General features: G+C 39.0%; 1 protein-coding gene across 9 annotated transcripts in view; it reads left to right on the forward strand.

Annotated features, from left to right (window-relative positions):
• The window catches only part of Mhcl (Myosin heavy chain-like), a 399,178-nt gene that overhangs the window by 354,870 nt on the left and 26,409 nt on the right, over window positions 1-17,899 (forward strand). For all 9 annotated transcript variants that reach the window (XR_010861825.2, XM_067159638.2, XM_067159641.2 and 6 more), the window contains one exon: window positions 9,112-9,365. Coding sequence is in view for 8 of the 9 variants with exons in the window: in XM_067159638.2 (XP_067015739.2) it covers window positions 9,112-9,365 (254 nt within the window). In the remaining variant the exon portion in view is untranslated. The remainder of the gene's footprint in view (window positions 1-9,111; window positions 9,366-17,899) is intronic.

Consider the following 17,899-nt stretch of genomic DNA (forward strand, 5'->3'; position numbering starts at 1 on the left):
CTTTTCTGTTTCATCGTACAGTTCCTATTATGAATGTCCCCATCCTTCACTAATGGCACTGACAAAGAAATTATCAACAAACACATGGTGTGCGTTCTGTAAATAATTACCTATAGTGAGCAGGTGCAATACCACACAGTACCCTAAACCATGCTTTGCAATATTGTATTTATCTTTTTGACATTTGCACCTCTGTATACATAGAATGAATGGAGAGTTGCTATAGTAGCCCCTGTGTATAAAGGAAAGGGTGATAGACATAAAGCTGAAAATTACAGGCCAGTAAGTTTGACATGCATTGTATGTAAGCTTTGGGAAGGCATTCTTTCTGATTATATTAGACATGTTTGTGAAATTAATAACTGGTTCGATAGAAGGCAATCCGGTGTTAGGAAAGGTTATTCCACTGAAGCTCAACTTGTAGGATTCCAGCAAGATATAGCAGATATCTTGGATTCTGGAGGTCAAATGGACTGTATCGCGATTGACATGTCTAAAGCATTTGATAGGGTGGATCATGGGAGACTACTGGCAAAAATGAGTGCAATTGGACTAGACAAAAGAGTGACTGAATGGGTTGCTATATTTCTAGAAAATAGATCTCAGAGAGTCAGAGTAGGTGAAGCTTTGTCTGACCCTGTAATAGTTGAGAGGGGAGTTCCTCAGGGCAGTGTTATCGGACCTTTATGTTTTCTTATATATATAAATGATATGAGTAAAGGAGTGGAATCGGAGGTAAGGCTTTTTGCGGATGATGTTATTCTCTATAGAGTGATAAATAAGTTACAAGATTGTGAGCAACTGCAACGTGACCTCGAAAATATTGTGAGATGGACAGCAGGCAGTGGTATGTTGATAAACGGGGCTAAAAGTCAGGTTGTGAGTTTCACAAATAGGAAAAGTCCTCTCAGTTTTAATTACTGCGTTGATGGGGTGAAAGTTCCTTTTGGGGATCATTGTAAGTATCTAGGTGTTAATATAAGGAAAGATCTTCACTGGGGTAATCACATAAATGGGATTGTAAATAAAGGGTACCGATCTCTGCACATGGTTATGAGGGTGTTTAGGGGTTGTAGTAAGGATGTAAAGGAGAGTGCATATAAGTCTCTGGTAAGACCCCAACTAGAGTATGGTTCCAGTGTATGGGACCCTCACCAGGATTACCTGATTCAAGAACTGGAAAAAATCCAAAGAAAAGCAGCTCGATTTGTTCTGGGTGATTTCCGACAAAAGAGTAGCGTTACAAAAATCTTGCAATGTTTGGGTTGGGAAGAATTGAGAGAAAGAAGAAGAGCTGCTCGACTAAGTGGTATGTTCCGAGCTGTCAGCGGAGAGATGGCGTGGATTGACATTAGTAGACGAATAGGTTTGAATGGCGTCTATAAAAGTAGGAAAGATCACAATATGAAGATAAAGTTGGAATTCAAGAGGACAAACTGGGGCAAATATTCATTTATAGGAAGGGGAGTTAGGGATTGGAATAACTTACCAAGGGAGATGTTCAATAAATTTCCAATTTCTGTGAAATCATTTCGGAAAAGGCTAGGAAAGCAACAGTTAGGGAATCTGCCACCTGGGCGACTGCCCTAAATGCAGATCAGTATTGATTGATTGATTTATAAAATTTGCATAGTTGGATGCACTTGAGAACGGTTGGCTGTTGAGAGAGCTCTTGCATTATTGCAGTGATAAAGTAGTGAAAACCTATTGAAATAGCTAAATTTTGTGTATATGTGATTCATTTAGTGCTGTTTATATAGTGGTGTTTAGTGCTTGTTGGTAGAAATTGGGAGTAGTGATATTTATTTAAATTTTGTAACAAGTAATTCAATTGGTCTTCAGTAAATTACGTTTTCTAGGTTAAGTAGGCTAGCTAGGTGTACCTTGTTTCGAATTTAGGTTTAGGAAATACTTTAGGTAATAATATTAACTTTAAAAATATTTGTAAATATCTGTAGGTTCGTTGGTTATACTTACAAAGGCAGATTATCATAAGGAATAGTACCGTAACGTCTGCAGCAACTTCTCCGGTATTTCATATAGATATCCGTTCAAACTATCGCGAAGGTAATAATTTACTACATTAAAAAAAAACCACGATAGGCCTGTAAACTTCCATTTAAAAAGAAGTTAAAGAGATTACACAGTAATAGTTAACAGTCGTATTGTTATTGATTATTGTCGCTCCTCATATTCAAATATTGCATTGTTGGCTACAGTCGTGAACAAAGGGTGTAGTGTAGTCAAGTAAATAAAAATCAGCTGACCTTGTATTCCATTCATTTGTACTTTTGAGTAGGTAGTTAAAGTATCCGTAATCTATATTTCGCTCCCTCAATCTTTCAGTATTTATGAGCGGATAGCTAATAATAATAATAAAGTTCATATATCCCAGAAATTGCAGTTCAAGTCCCTGGAGGAGGAGGAGTAGTAGTAGTAGTTTTGATAGAAATATTTGAGAAATTACTGTAGACAACCTCGTATTTTTCAGTAGGCCTAATTAAGGACACTTTCATTCTCCGTCCCGTGGAGTAGGGAAAATAATAGTAATCCACCAGCTGTAATAATCACATAACCACATTTCAGTAGAATTGTAGTGAAGATAAGGTATAATATATTAGATAGTATCTTGCCAATTATATTCGTGTTTTTCTTCGTGTACGGCAATCCTTTCGATACTTAAGCATTTAATCAAACGCAGTGTAGTGTAGTGTAGATACATTGTAGTATAGATACAGTACATTTAGATAGTGCAGTATCTTGCCTGCTATATTCGTGTGTATCTATTAGACCGTAATACTAATAATAATTTGTCTAAGCATTTAGCTTCGTTGGTAATCTTCGAGTACAGTAGTTCTTGCAAATTTCATTTCTGTTGTGCTTAGTTTAGTGATATACGGTACGGTACCGGTATCGTAATTAGGATACGTCTGAAAGTAGTTTAAAATTACTGTAGTGTACTGTACAGTAGTATACGAGTAATATCCTATTAGAATTTAGTGTGATTATTTTATTATTGTAAAATATTTGTGTAGTACTGGTGTAGTAGAGGTATCCGTAGAAAGTCTTACTAAAATACTGTTGTTGTTATTAGAATAGGCTTAATTGCAGTTTGGAATTGTGTAGTTCTTGTGCAGGCTATTACTTTCGATAATCATTAATTAACAGCAGTTTTTATCCTGTCAGGGGTTGTAGGATTTAAAAAAAATAGAGCACGACTAAGTGGTATTGTAGTGTAGTCGTATATTAATTACCTTATTGTTGTGTACTATTCCAGACAATATATCCCTCTGTTCATTTATTTTTTGCAAATAAGTTATTTTATTTTTAATTTCATTTTTTCCCCCCGTAAAGAATGGCTAAGGAGCGCGAGTGTACTTACTGTGGATGTGGCGAGGCATTGAGGGGTATGAGGGAGGAGTTGGAAAGTTTGAGGGAGATAATTAGGATTCTCACAGAAGACAGGAAGGAAGATAGGACTCCCTCAAACAATGTACAGGTTACAGTAGGTGTACAAGAGGGAGGGGAAGGAAAGGGAGGAGTTGTAGAAGACAGGTGGTCTAATGTTCTAAGGGGAAGGAGATTGCAGGCCAAGGGCTCTATTCAGGATCAGAATTCAGGACAGGTGTCTGTACGAAATCGGTACGAGTCACTCCAGGTAGAACAACAGAGGGAAGATGAGGGACAGGGAACTGTTGCTGAGATGTGTGGAAGTAGGAGAAAGGGAAAAGGTAGGAAAGGAAAATGTAGAGTAGAGGATAGGAAAAGACTGGTGGAACAGGGTCATGGGAAGGAGAAAAGGGAGGAGGAAGTAGCTTCTGCAGCTATCAGGAAAGATAGGGCTGACCAGGAGGGGAGGGGATCAAATGAGGTGGGTAGGGTTGAGGCTCTGGTCATGGGGGATTCCATCGTTAGACACGTGGGGAAAGTGTGTGGAGGAAAGGGTACCAGGGTAGAGTGTTATCCAGGAATTAGGTTGAGGCAGATGTTGAGGAAAGTAGAAGAGACGGAGGAGGGGAAGGAGAAGGTGGTAGTGTTTCACGTTGGTACCAACAACGTAAGGCAAGCTGATATAAGTACCAATATAGTTGGAGATGTGTGGGATCTGGTAAATGCAGCACGGGTGAAGTTTAAGAAAGCGGAGATTGTTATTAGTGGAATACTGTGTAGGAGGGATACTGACTGGAGGGTGATTGGGGATTTAAATGAGACTATGGAGTGGGTATGTGGGAAACTGGGAGTGAAATTTCTAGATCCTAATGGGTGGGTAGGAGATAGGGATCTGCGCTCAGATGGCCTTCATTTAAACCGCAGTGGTACGTATAAGTTAGGAAATTTGTTTGGAAGGGTAATAGGGAGGTACATTCAGGGAAACGGGATGGCCTAGGGAGCGGTGATAAGGGAACAGGGAACTGGAAATCAAGTAGGGATGACATAAAATTGTTAGTGTTCAACTGTAGAAGTATTGTAAGGAAAGGAATAGAATTAAGTAATTTAATAGATATATATTTACCAGATATTGTAATAGGAGTTGAATCATGGCTGAGAAATGATATAATGGATGCAGAAATTTTCTCACGGCACTGGAGTGTGTATCGTAGAGATAGGATAGGAAGGGTGGGAGGGGGAGTGTTCATTCTGGTGAAAGAAGAATTTGTAAGCTACGAAAAAGTTAAAGATGAGACACATGAAATTCTAGGTGTAAGGCTCATTTCTAAAGATAATAGGCAACTTGATATATTTGGAGTGTACAGATCGGGAAAGGGTAGCACTGACGCGGATTCGGAATTATTTGATAGGATAGTCAGCTATGTGGGAAACGACATGGAAAGAAATGTGATTGTAGCGGGAGATCTGAATTTGCCAGATGTCAATTGGGAAGGAAATGCGAACGACAGGAAGCATGACCAACAAATGGCTAATAAGTTAATATGGGAAGGACAGCTGATTCAGAAAGTGATGGAACCAACCAGAGGGAAAAATATCCTGGATGTGGTGCTGATAAAACCAGATGAGCTCTATAGGGAAACTGAAGTAATAGATGGTATTAGTGATCATGAAGCTGTTTTTGTGGTAGTTAAAAATAAATGTGATAGAAAGGAAGGTCTTAAAAGTAGGACTGTTAGGCAGTACCATATAGCTGATAAAACAGGCATGAGGCAGTTTCTAAAAAGTAGCTATGATTGGTGGAAAACGGTAAATAAAAATGTAAACAGACTCTGGGATGGGTTTAAAGAAATTGTTCAGGAATGCGAAAACAGGTTTGTACCATTAAGGGTTATAGGAATGGTAAAGACCCACCTTATTATAATAGAGAAATAAAGAGACTAAGAAGGAGGTGCAGACTGGAAAGAAATAGAGTTAGAAATGGCTGTGGAAGTAAGGAGAAATTGAAGGAACTTACTAGAAAATTGAATCTAGCAAAGAAGGCAGCTAAGGATAACATGATGGCAAGCATAATTGGCAGTCATATGAATTTTAGTGAAAAATGGAAGGGTATGTATAGGTATTTTAAGGCAGAAACAGGTTCCAAAAAGGACATTCCAGGAATAATTAATGAACAAGGGGAGTGTGTATGTGAGGATCTTCAAAAGGCAGAAGTATTCAGTCAGCAGTATGTAAAGATTGTTGGTTACAAGGATGATGTCGAGATAGAGGAGGAGACTAAGGCCAAAGAAGTAATAAAATTTACGTATGATAACAATGACATTTACAATAAGATACAAAAGTTGAAAACTAGAAAAGCGGCTGGAATTGATCAGATTTCTGGGGATATACTAAAGACAATGGGTTGGGATATAGTACCATATCTGAAGTACTTATTTGATTATTGTTTGGTCGGAGGAGCTATACCAGATGAATGGAGAGTTGCTATTGTAGCCCCGGTGTATAAAGGAAAGGGTGATAGACATAAAGCTGAAAATTACAGACCAGTAAGTTTGACATGCATTGTATGTAAGCTTTGGGAAGGCATTCTTTCTGATTATATTAGACAAGTTTGTGAAATTAATAACTGGTTCGATAGAAGGCAATTCGGTTTTAGGAAGGGTTATTCCACTGACGCTCAACTTGTAGGATTCCAGCAAGATATAGCAGATATCTTGGATTCTGGAGGTCAAATGGACTGTATCGCGATTGACCTGTCTAAAGCATTTGATAGGGTGGATCATGGGAGAATACTGGCAAAAATGAGTGCAATTGGACTAGACAGAAGAGTGACTGAATGGATTGCTATATTTCTAGAAAATAGATCTCAGAGAGTTAGAGTAGGCAAAGCTTTATCTGACCCTGTAATAATTAAGAGGGGAATTCCTCAAGGCAGTATTATTGGACCTTTATGTTTTCTTATATATATAAATGATATGAGTAAAGGAGTGGAATCGGAGGTAAGGCTTTTTGCGGATGATGTTATTCTCTATAGAGTGATAAATAAGTTACAAGATTGTGAGCAACTGCAACGTGACCTCGAAAATGTTGTGAATTGGACAGCAGGCAATGGTATGTTGATAAACAGGGCTAAAAGTCAGGTTGTGAGTTTCACAAATAGGAAAACTCCTCTCAGTTTTAATTACTGTGTTGATGGGGTGAAAGTTCCTTTTTGGGGATCATTGTAAGTATCTAGGTGTTAATATAAGGAAAGATCTTCATTGGGGTAATCACATAAATGGGATTGTAAATAAAGGGTACCGATCTCTGCACATGGTTATGAGGGTGTTCAGGGGTTGTAGTAAGGATGTAAAGGAGAGTGCATATAAGTCTCTGGTAAGACCCCAACTAGAGTATGGTTCCAGTGTATGGGACCCTCACCAGGATTACCTGATTCAAGAACTGGAAAAAATCCAAAGAAAAGCAGCTCGATTTGTTCTGGGTGATTTCCGACAAAAGAGTAGCGTTACAAAAATCTTGCAATGTTTGGGTTGGGAAGAATTGAGAGAAAGAAGAAGAGCTGCTCGACTAAGTGGTATGTTCCGAGCTGTCAGCGGAGAGATGGCGTGGAATGACATTAGTAGACGAATAAGTTTGAATGGCGTTTATAAAAGTAGGAAAGATCACAATATGAAGATAAAGTTGGAATTCAAGAGGACAAACTGGGGCAAATATTCATTTATAGGAAGGGGAGTTAGGGATTGGAATAACTTACCAAGGGAGATGTTCAATAAATTTCCAATTTCTTTGAAATCATTTAGGAAAAGGCTAGGAAAGCAACAGATAGGGAATCTGCCACCTGGGCGACTGCCCTAAATGCAGATGAGTATTGATTGATTGATTGAAGCAGTAATTCACTACTGAATCACGTATGATCCAAAGTTTTATGCCCCACGTGTGATGGTGTTTATTTGGCAGGTATTGCGTGAGTGTTGTGTGATTCTTCATCCCCACCAAACTTTTATCAACAGATAGTTGCTGATGTGGAGTGACACTCGATTGGCATGGTCTACAACAGGCTGGAATTTTCCACAGAATTTACTTCATTAGGGGCAGCAAGGCCTCTATTGTCTGCAACATGAAAGAATTTCAACAGAAGCTGAAATCTATTTCTGGCAAATGTGTGCCTAAAACAAGGTGAACTTTGGGAGAATGAAGCTGACCAGTAACTAGCTATTGTAGGTCCCATATTCAGTATGCAAGCCAAGAAAACTTTCATTTCTTCAACTGTAGTGTTAAGCCAGCTGGATGCCCTCTTTATAGTTTGTGAAGCATATCTGTCAGTCTCTGTTTCAGAAATGAAAGTGTTAAGAACAGATTGAAAATTTCTATGGGTGGAGCATCAGGTTGAGGTACATGTTTTGGGCCTGGGGATGGACAACATTACTTTCTGTTTAAAAATCATCTAAATCACTGTAGCTGTCATTTTCGTTAGCAGTGTCACTTGAATTATCACTCTGCAGGAACTGTTGTGAGCCCATTAGCCAATGGCGCAGCTACATCATTCTCTGGTGCACTATCCGAAGTCCCAGAAACATCATAATCATCACTTTCACTAAAATTAGGGTCGCTTACATCTTCAAAGCAATCCAAAGGTTCCTCAATTTCTTCTCCCGAAATAGGCCTACGTGACGACATGCCTTGTTGTGATAAATGAAATATTTACAACTTTACTACAACCTAAATAAATTCCTGTATAACTACAGTAGAAATAATAACAAACTTAATATATTACGATAAATAACTCAAATGCGTCAGAACGTAAAATTATTGAAAATAAATCACAACACGCGTTCATAAACAAACAAGGAGGCTGCCATATTGGATCATAGACATCAAGCGCTCATAGAGCATGCACTCACAAAGGACAAGTAAACTAGCAAAAATGAAGTTATTTCAGTGCGATCTAATGACATCACAAAGAATTACAGACATTCTACTTGATTTGTGGCGCAGTCTAGCGCCTTACTTATAAGAGGGTGCCAATCGAATCGGCATGTTGGCACTTTTCATACAGAATGTAAGTTGATATAGATGTTGATTCCCAGCGTCTTGGTAGGTGTGCTAGGTACCAAGTGATGAGGGCGAAACGCTGCCAACCAGGAATGAGTTAGCTGGAAAATTTATAGGTACCAAGTGATGAGGGCGAAACGCTGCCAACCAGGAATGAGTTAGCTGGAAAATTTATAATGTCCAATAACGGACCATTTATATTGATATTATATTGGTATTACAGAATGTAAGTGCCGATGCATCGACATCTTGGCACTGTAAGAGTTAATATTTCCATAGCACATAGTGTAAAAAGTGACATCACATCATCACCATCTGCTCTCAGTCATGTCCTTCTTTGTTTAACACTGTGTTTTTAGTGTTATATGCGTTACATAATTAGCGTTTTCAACAGACTGAAAAACTTTAAAGTTATATTTGCTTTAAAAAAAAAGCCGTATGTAAACTTCATATTAAAATTGTTGTATTTATCATGATACCAATAGTTCTACGACCTGCAAATCATGAAAAATGCTGAGTTGAAAGATAACTACAGTAAGTAGCATATCTTCACTTCCGTGGTGGAAATGCGGAGTGCTATAAAGAAGAGAAGAAAATAATCTTTAACAGTAATGGGCGAGATGACATCACTTAGTAGCCATGAAATGAGTGGAACACATCTTGATGTTGCAGCTCTGGAGGCACAGCTAGAGAGCGAACACGAAGAGCGAACTCTGCTGCTGCGGGAGAAACACGAGCTGGAGCGTCGCCTGAGTTCCATGGAGGAACAAGAGAGAACGACGCGGGCCACGGACGAGGATCAACTCCATCGTCTAAGGAGGGACCTTAAACGTACCAAGGCTCTGTTGAGGGACGCTCAGACCATGTTGGAGCGGGCAAGGGGCGAGTCACCAGGCAAGGCTCTCATCAGACAGCTGCGCAACCAGGTGAGGAGCTCACTGTATTTACTTGTTCACATTTCGCTTTTTTCCCGAAAATTCTAGCTTAATGCTCAGGGTGCAAGGTAAATAAAAAATATATGAACTTGATTAGAATTGAAATACTTTTTGTCATAACAGATTGCATTTTATTATGTCCTGTAACATGTTACTGCATATTAAAGTTTGTAGGACTCCACTTCCTCTTTATGAATCAGGCTTGCCTTCAGTTCACTGATCGCTCGATAATGTTAGGCCCCTTAAAACAACAAGTTTCAAGCTTTCAGTTCACTGCTTTGTTGCTGCTGTCTCTTTCGCCTACTGAAGCAGTTCGTTTTCGACATCACCCTGTAATTCGTCTGCTTTCCACAAATCTCTTTCATTTTTCTTTACTTTTTTCATGTAATTTTCCCAATTGTCCACCGTGATGTTCTTATACGCAGCAGTTATTAAATTTTCCATATCATTTTTCTTTAATGATACATACATACATTCAGCAGACTTTCCATTGTTCGGCCCCTGGGATGCTTTTCTTGTTTGGTAGGTGCATTCAAGTGCCAATGGCGTAGAGCAAAATCTATCGCATTTAATTCTTTGCGCACGGCTCGATTACTATGTTTTTCTGCAAGTTTTAAACATTGAACACTTCTGCATAATTCAGGCTGGAAAGCATACCACACGGGACTTGATCTCGCAGCCAGTTCCATGTAGTTCACCAAACAACGGGAGAGCTGCAAGCTGTGATGGATAGTATTTTTCTCCCTCATTTCCAGAGTGTGCGAGTAAACAATCCTAACTGTTGTCAGCTGCACCCGTCCTTCAGTGAGGGTAGTCTATATAATTATAGTTAAAGCATGATGAAACATTTTCGGTGGAAAAAATTCATAGTTAGCCAGAGATTATGAGAGGGGAGGGATAAATTTTATTTTCCAGTTTTAAAATTGTAGTTTTAATAAATAGCTTGAAAATTTAGGACATTAATTACTTTAGTTCGGTCAAGAGACATTTCATTATTGAAATCAATTCCAAGGTACTTGATTCGTTCATTGTTCAATCTTACTTATGGTATTACTGATCCGTGAAGAGTGGTGATTTTTTCCTGAATCAGTTTTCCTTTCTTTAGGATAACAGATTTACTTTTTAGTGGGTTAATATTTACGCCTATTTCTGTGAAGCTTCTTTCAGCTAAATTAACTAAAATTATTGCATCATGTTTGGTTCTGCTGATGATTGCTATGGTGGAAGGGGTAAGATGTAGCCGTACTTATTGCCCGTGTCAAGATAGGTAAGATTAATATTTCATTAATCACCAAATTTAGAAGGAATGGTGAAGTAGGGAATGCTACGCTACTCCACATTTAATTTCCATAAGTTTTCATTTCTTAAAATCTGCTTCTACTTGAATATATGAGGGCAGATCAAATATAAACAGGAATTTTAAAAAAATTTATTGCATCATCCAAAACAATACACATGTAAAGATCACTTTTCTACACAGTGTTCTGCCTGCGATATACATTTTCTCCATTGGAGAAGAGGGACGTGTGCAGAGCCAGTTGCGCACGAACTTTTCTACACTTGCATCATCATCGAAGCGCTGTCCTAGGTCTTGTTTGAGTGGTCCAAACAAATGGTAGTCGCAGAGTGATAAATCTGGACTGTCTGGAGGGTGTTCCAGAGGTGTCCAGTGAATTTCCCCGTTTTTCCCGCGTTGAAGCGGCCTTCCATTGTCGTGGAGAAGAATGACATTTCAGATCGGTTGCTGGTGTTGCTAGTTGCAATACGCAGATTTTACTTCATCCAAAAGGCAACAGTAATAGGCTGTATTAGTTGTCCTTTGTTTGTGAAGAAAATCCACCAGCAAAACACCTGTGAAGTACCAGAAAACGGTTGCAAGCACCTTTCCAGCAGATGGGCACGTTTTGGCCTTGATCAGACCTGCTTCATCTCTTTGCTGCCACTCCATGCTTGCTTGCTTTGACTCTGGGGTGTAATGATGCAGCCAAGTTTCATCACAAGTCACAATACGACGCAAGAAATCCTCTCCTCCCACTGCGTAGCGGCTCAGGAGTCTGTGGCAAACTTCCTGGCGTAAAGTTTTTTGTTCCTGGTTGAGGAGACGAGGAACCCGCCTGGCAGACAATTCTCTGAAATGGAGTTCATCTCGGATGATGGTTCGAACACTTCTGTAACCACGTTTAAAATAATTTGCAAAATTCTTATTAGCCGATCTTCACCAATGTCACGAATAGCAACAGTGTTGTCTGCAGTGATGCTTGTCTACGGTCTCTTTTCATTAGGTTCATTTTCTACAGCTTCTCATCCTGTCACAAATTTTTTAGCCCCCTCATATACTCGAGTCTGCGAAAATGTTTCTTCCCCAAAATGTATGCGGAGCCGTCTTAAGATTTCGGAAGGGTTAGTGCCTTCTATTGCGAGAAATTTGATAATGATGCGTTGCACAACAGAAGTGTGCACCTCTTGCTCACTCATGGTGTACTGAAGCAGCCCAGCTCTCCATCGTCGTTCGTGCGTGCAAACCCCTTCTCCAGACACCCCCACCAACATCCTGGCAAAGCCACGCCTCAGGATTATTACTATGGCAGCGGTACATTCAAATTCCCATTTATATTTGATCCACCTTCGTAGTTCTACAAAAGGAAGCCATAGTAAGTTTATGTAAATTATAGACTGCCGAAGAGCCCGCTTTATGTGTTGATGGCCGATAGAATCAAACGCATTTGATATGTTGAGGAAAGTGACGCCACATAGCTTCCTGTAGCGCTTTGCATCTTCGAAGGCAACCACTGACAAGAGAGGCATTAATAATGGGGTCCTGGCAGTGGCATAAACTGTGTTGATGTGTGCATCTAACTAACACACATTCTATAATTCTCCTGACTGCACAATATGTGGTAATAGGTCTCCATTCCTCTATGTCGTTCACGTTAATGTTCGTCCGTTTTTAAGTTGTGAAGGTACGTAAGAGAAATGCAGCATTGCATTAATGAGGAACATGGGGAGTCCTTAAAATGTCTTAAAACACAAACTGTTACATGATCAGGGCCAGTATGTCACTTTCACTAATGGTAATATCACCAGGTATCTCAGTATGGTAAAACTTTTTATAACCCTCACCAGGATAAATAACATAATAATCATGGCTGACAATGGTGCAAATGGTGGAAATGAAACGTCGCTCCCATAATTGAAGACAGCGAGAAGTTATGACTAACTTAGGCGGTATAAAAAGACCTAAAACGATGAAGCAATGTTACCAGCACACTAATCATCGTTGTAGTTGGGAGGAAGAATGGAAAGAATTAGAATATAAAATTAATAAGAATAATAACATCTCGCTGTCTTGAATTATGGGAGTGACGTTTCATAGGGCAAATCTTCAGTTAGTGGCAGAGTCCATTCGTGCCACCACCAGCCATGATTTAATATGAACAACATGTTAAAATAGTTGAGAGGTAGCAATACAGTAATTACGGATCTCGCCACTGTGAAGCATAGATTGTGCTGTTGTCACTCTTGGAATACCGCCACTCGTGATTTAATAGCTGTTGTCACTCTTGCAATTCATACTGCCCAATTAATCAAAACAGAATTATATCACAGAACTATATAACTCTTTTGCTGCACTATTTTAAAACAGAACACTTACAGAAAAATGTAATTTTTTCGTATTTTCCAAATGAACTGAAACTTTTTTTTTTTTTTAAGGTTAGTGACATTCAACACCATTGAACCATTTTTAACTCAACTTTGGCAAATTAGCAATGACATTTGACCTTGAAACACACATTACTGTGATACATCTCCAAACATGGAACTGGACATATTGCCGGCTGTCTTGGGCAATTCTTTAAAAAAAAAAAAAACCTGTCTGTTTTCTCTTGCACAGTCCCTTTCCTTTCTTTGAACATTTTGCTGGTAATGGGGAACAAACAAAGCAGTTAGGTTTGTGACTCTTGGCCTGCTGCTCCCCAAGAAAGTGCTTCTTCATCAAGCGCGCTTGAGGTATGTAATCAGAAGTTCTTCCCTATTTCGCTGGCGGACTGCGCTGATGCACTCGTAGAAGTCCCATTATAACAGCATTTCTGAAGTCTGGAGCACTAATTGCCCTTTTTTGAAGCTTATTGTACAATATTCCTCCATTCATTAGTGCAGTTTCAATGCCATCACTTATATCCGCTAGTCCGATACAAAATGAAGATCTTTCTCGTTGGCACTTTCTTCCGAACAATCACTATGCACATCACTTGTTTCATTGTCCAAATTTACTGAACAGTCTGAATCAGAATCATCCACTAAAAGATTGAAGATTTCTTCACTGTCATTACTAATGTTGTTCCGCACACTCATAGCTGCTGAGTGAAGCCTGCTATCGGCCAGACAGCTGACAGGAATGTTGGCGGGCAGCGAGTGAAAAATAACAAATAAACATAGGTCCAGTATTGGCGGCAACGTTTTCAAAAAATGCTTAGTAAATAGTCAATACATTACTATAGATATCTGTATTATTAAATGCGCCTTTATTAAAAAAGCGTGCGGAAACTATAGCAGGAGAGTACCAAGTCGACAAAAGTCGACTTCCGCAGCGAAAGAGTTAAAATAGTTTTATTTGAATTTGCCTTGTCAATACACTTATTAATGAAAGAAAACTATGTATTTAACCATAGTTTATTGGAGAGCATCTAAAGAATAATTCGTTCCCTCACCAAACACTGAGTTTGGTGCTATGCCGATATTTCTCACGATCTATACAGAATTATATATATACAACAGAAGCAGTAGCATTTGTAACTGGTCCAGATCTGACGGTAACATGAAACTGGACACAGTAAGGTGAATATTGCGCCTGAAGCCACTTCGCGGCCCTAACCTGGGGGCTTACGCCCCCACACCCCGTTTGCTTGATCACAGTCCAATGGGTTTGCCACTAGCTGGACGTAACCAGCCAAATGATTTTCTGACAAGCCGGACCGGATAAGTTACAAAAACATTTTTTAAAATAATGGCCCAGTCCTAGCCATAATGTTTCATCCAGGGGAAATGAAGCGTGATGATTATTGTAAAATTTGACCACTGTAAAGTATAGATTGTGCTGATGTCAGTCTTATAATTGATAGGGGGGAAATTATTATTTTTAAAAAAAAATTTTTTGGTTAGTTGCTTTACGTCGCACCGATACAGATAGGTCTCATGGCGACGGTGGGACAGGGAAGGGCTTGGAGTGGGAAGGAAGCAGCCGTGGCCTTAATTAAGGTACAGCCCCAGCATTTGCCTGGTGTGAAAATGGGAAACCACGGAAAACCATTTTCAGGGCTGTCGACAGTGGGTTTTGAACCTATTATCTCCCGAATACTGGATACTGGCCGCACTTGAGCGACTGCAGCTATCAAGCTCGGTGGGGGGGAAATTAATGAAAGTAATTAATTATAACATCTTTTTTACAGGAGGATTGAAAACATCTGTGATTATTCCATGGCTAGCCATAAGTCACACTAATGGTCCAGGGTCGACGAATGCTGGAAGATTATTTCATAAACAATTTTAACGTACATAGGAGGAGGGAAGGAAGGAAAATTTATACAAAAATTTAGCATAGTTTATTGGAGAGCATCTAAAGAATAATTCGTTCCCTCACCGAACACTGAGTTTGGTGCTATGCCGATATTTCTCACAATTTCTTTCCCTAGTTATCAGGCCGTGGTTAACATAAAAATGCCAACAAATCTTCAAACTTACTCTTGAAATCATTAAAATCAGTAATTTGACATAGCAACGAAGAATTTATTTATGACCATGGCAACTAACCCCGAATAAATTAAACATTTCTGATTGACTGACTGGTAGCAATATATCCTAATGATTTTAATTATTTCACTACCAGCTCTGAATTGTACTTTCTGTTTTTATCCTCTGTTTCAACATGATTGTGTGTTTTTCTCTTAGCCATGTTGTAACATTCTATGTTTTTTTCACACTAGTTTTAAGCCTATTTGATTTTCTAAATGTAAATGTTGATTCTTAGGGTACCATATATTTTATGGACACTAGGTTCGGGGCCCTGACCTAACTTTAGGCTAAGATTTATTTCGGCTGACGATGCTTCCGACAATTAAGCGAAACATGTCCCATCTTACAATGCCTGTTGTAATGTTTATTTCCTAAATATAAGGAAAGATAAGTATTGGAAAGGTGGGCTTAACTATTATTCTTGTTTTGACGTTCATAAATTAAACAGCCCAACCAAAGTTGGTACCAGTCGCCAAGAACTTACTTACCGGGCGAGTTGGCCATGCGCGTAGAGGCGCGCGGCTGTGAGCTTGCATCCGGGAGATCGTGGGTTCAAGCCCCACTGTCGGCAGCCCTGAAGATGGTTTTCCGTGGTTTCCCATTTTCACACCAGGCTGTACCTTAATTAAGGCCACAGCCGCTTCCTTCCCACTCCTAGCCCTTCCCTGTCCCATCGTCGCCATAAGACCTATCTGCGTCGGTGTGACGTAAAGCAGCTAGCAAAAAAAAAAATCTTACTTTCATCACCAATGACAAATGAACATTAAACAGCAGTGTTGTACCGTCAATATCTATTTCTGTATCTGGCAGCAGGGTATTATTTTCAATACCCAATACATTTTAGAAATGCTTTGGTATTCTTGTCATTGGAATTTTGCAAGGTTGATGCTTGTTCACTTTTACGGGCAGTTTTCAGAGATGATGTTTTCGCACTCTTGCATTACATTAGGGGTTTCATTTTGGGAAATTTTCAACTAGTGGAGTATTCTATATTCGTTCTGTGCATTCATCATCGTTGCTATTCTTAGCGTTTTGGATAATGAAATTAGAATTACAAGGGGTTGTGTTGTTGATGGCATATTCCATAGCTATTTCATTTTTTGTCCTGCTTTTGGGGCAAGCTTTACCGTTGTGAATGTTAACACCTAAAGTTGAGTTACATGGTTTGGTACAAATAGTGCATTGTAATTCTGTGTCAGACTGTCAGATCTATACAGCAAAATGTAGATTGATAATCAGCCTGTAGAAAGATCAGTGCTGATATGGTTATGAAAGTAAAATGAAATAGAAATGAAATGGCGTATGGCTTTTAGTGCCAGGAGTGTCCGAGGACAGGTTTGGCTCACCAGAGGCAGGTCTTATGATTTGACTCCCGTAGGCAACCCGCGTGTCGTGATGAGAATGAAATGATGATGAAGATGACTCATATACCCAGCTCCCGTGCCAGCAAAATTAATCAGTTATAGTTAAAATTCCCAACCCTGCCGGGAATCGAACCCGAGGCCCCTGTGACCAAAGGTCAGCACTCTTACCATTTAGCCGTGGAGCCGGACAAGTAAAATGAGGTAATCAAAGAGAAACTCAATGTGACAGACTAATGACTATGGTGACACTTTCACTCTTTGAAATCCAGTAAACGGTATAATTTATCATCACTGCTGGAGATATTAATGAACAAGATGGCTGCAGCCGTTGGCACAAAATAGACACTATAGTTTTTGCAGAATGTCATAACAGATCATCACGGGTACGAGTCATGGAAAACATATCACGAGGTAAGCTACCATACCTTTGAAAACATGTAGTTGGCGAGATCGCATTAGTTGTTTCAAGGTGTGAAGTCTTGTGGTTGGAATCATTCATATCCTTGTAATTGATGTTATCAGCTCCTACGAAAAGAAAAAAAATTGCTATCAGTGCTACAAAATAAAGCTGACAAAAGCCCACAATATTGTATATTAAAACAAGAATTTTGTACTGAAATTTACTGATTTCATTATCTTAGTTATGGGAGAGCTTGAATATGCTGAAATTGCATTTGTTAATTTTTCGTATAAATACTTTCCAAAAATTCAGGGTTGTCTTATATGTGAGACCAATATGATATATTGCAATGGGCAAACATTGTGGTCATATTTATAATTGTAAGCTATAAATTTCATTTTTGTTCCATATTGAATGGTGTTGTGCAGAAGGCATCCAAGCGACAGAAGATAAAATAGCTGATCTGAAGGTTCTTAGGTATTATAAAGCAACAATAATGTAAGATTGAAGCAAAATAAAGTATGTGTGGTTAATTCACATTCATTTTTCATATTTCAGTTACATTCATTTGATTTTTCTTAAATGAATGTGGGTTGGATTCTTTCTGCAAAAATGGTTTTAAGGAAATGATGATGTAGTAACATTCTTGTTTACTGACTATTGCATCACTGTGTTAATCCACATACATAAACTACACGCAATGAACATAATATATACATGCGTGATCTTTGTTACAAGATTCAGTTCTTTGTTAAGAATCTAACTTTGTTCAATGTCAAAAATTAAGAGACTTACTGAAACCATCAATATCTTCTTCAGAAGAAGCATTTGAAGTCAATTGCATGAGGGGGAATTAGATGCAAGATGGATTCTATATCTGCTAGCTTTGCTGCAGTTATTGGTTTTCCATTTGGCCACAATGGAACCAACTCCCACAGAACTTCACCATGTTGTCTTCTTTAGATTTACAA

Source organism: Anabrus simplex, chromosome X (assembly GCF_040414725.1).
Source record: "Anabrus simplex isolate iqAnaSimp1 chromosome X, ASM4041472v1, whole genome shotgun sequence".
Lineage (NCBI taxonomy): Eukaryota > Metazoa > Arthropoda > Insecta > Orthoptera > Tettigoniidae > Anabrus > Anabrus simplex.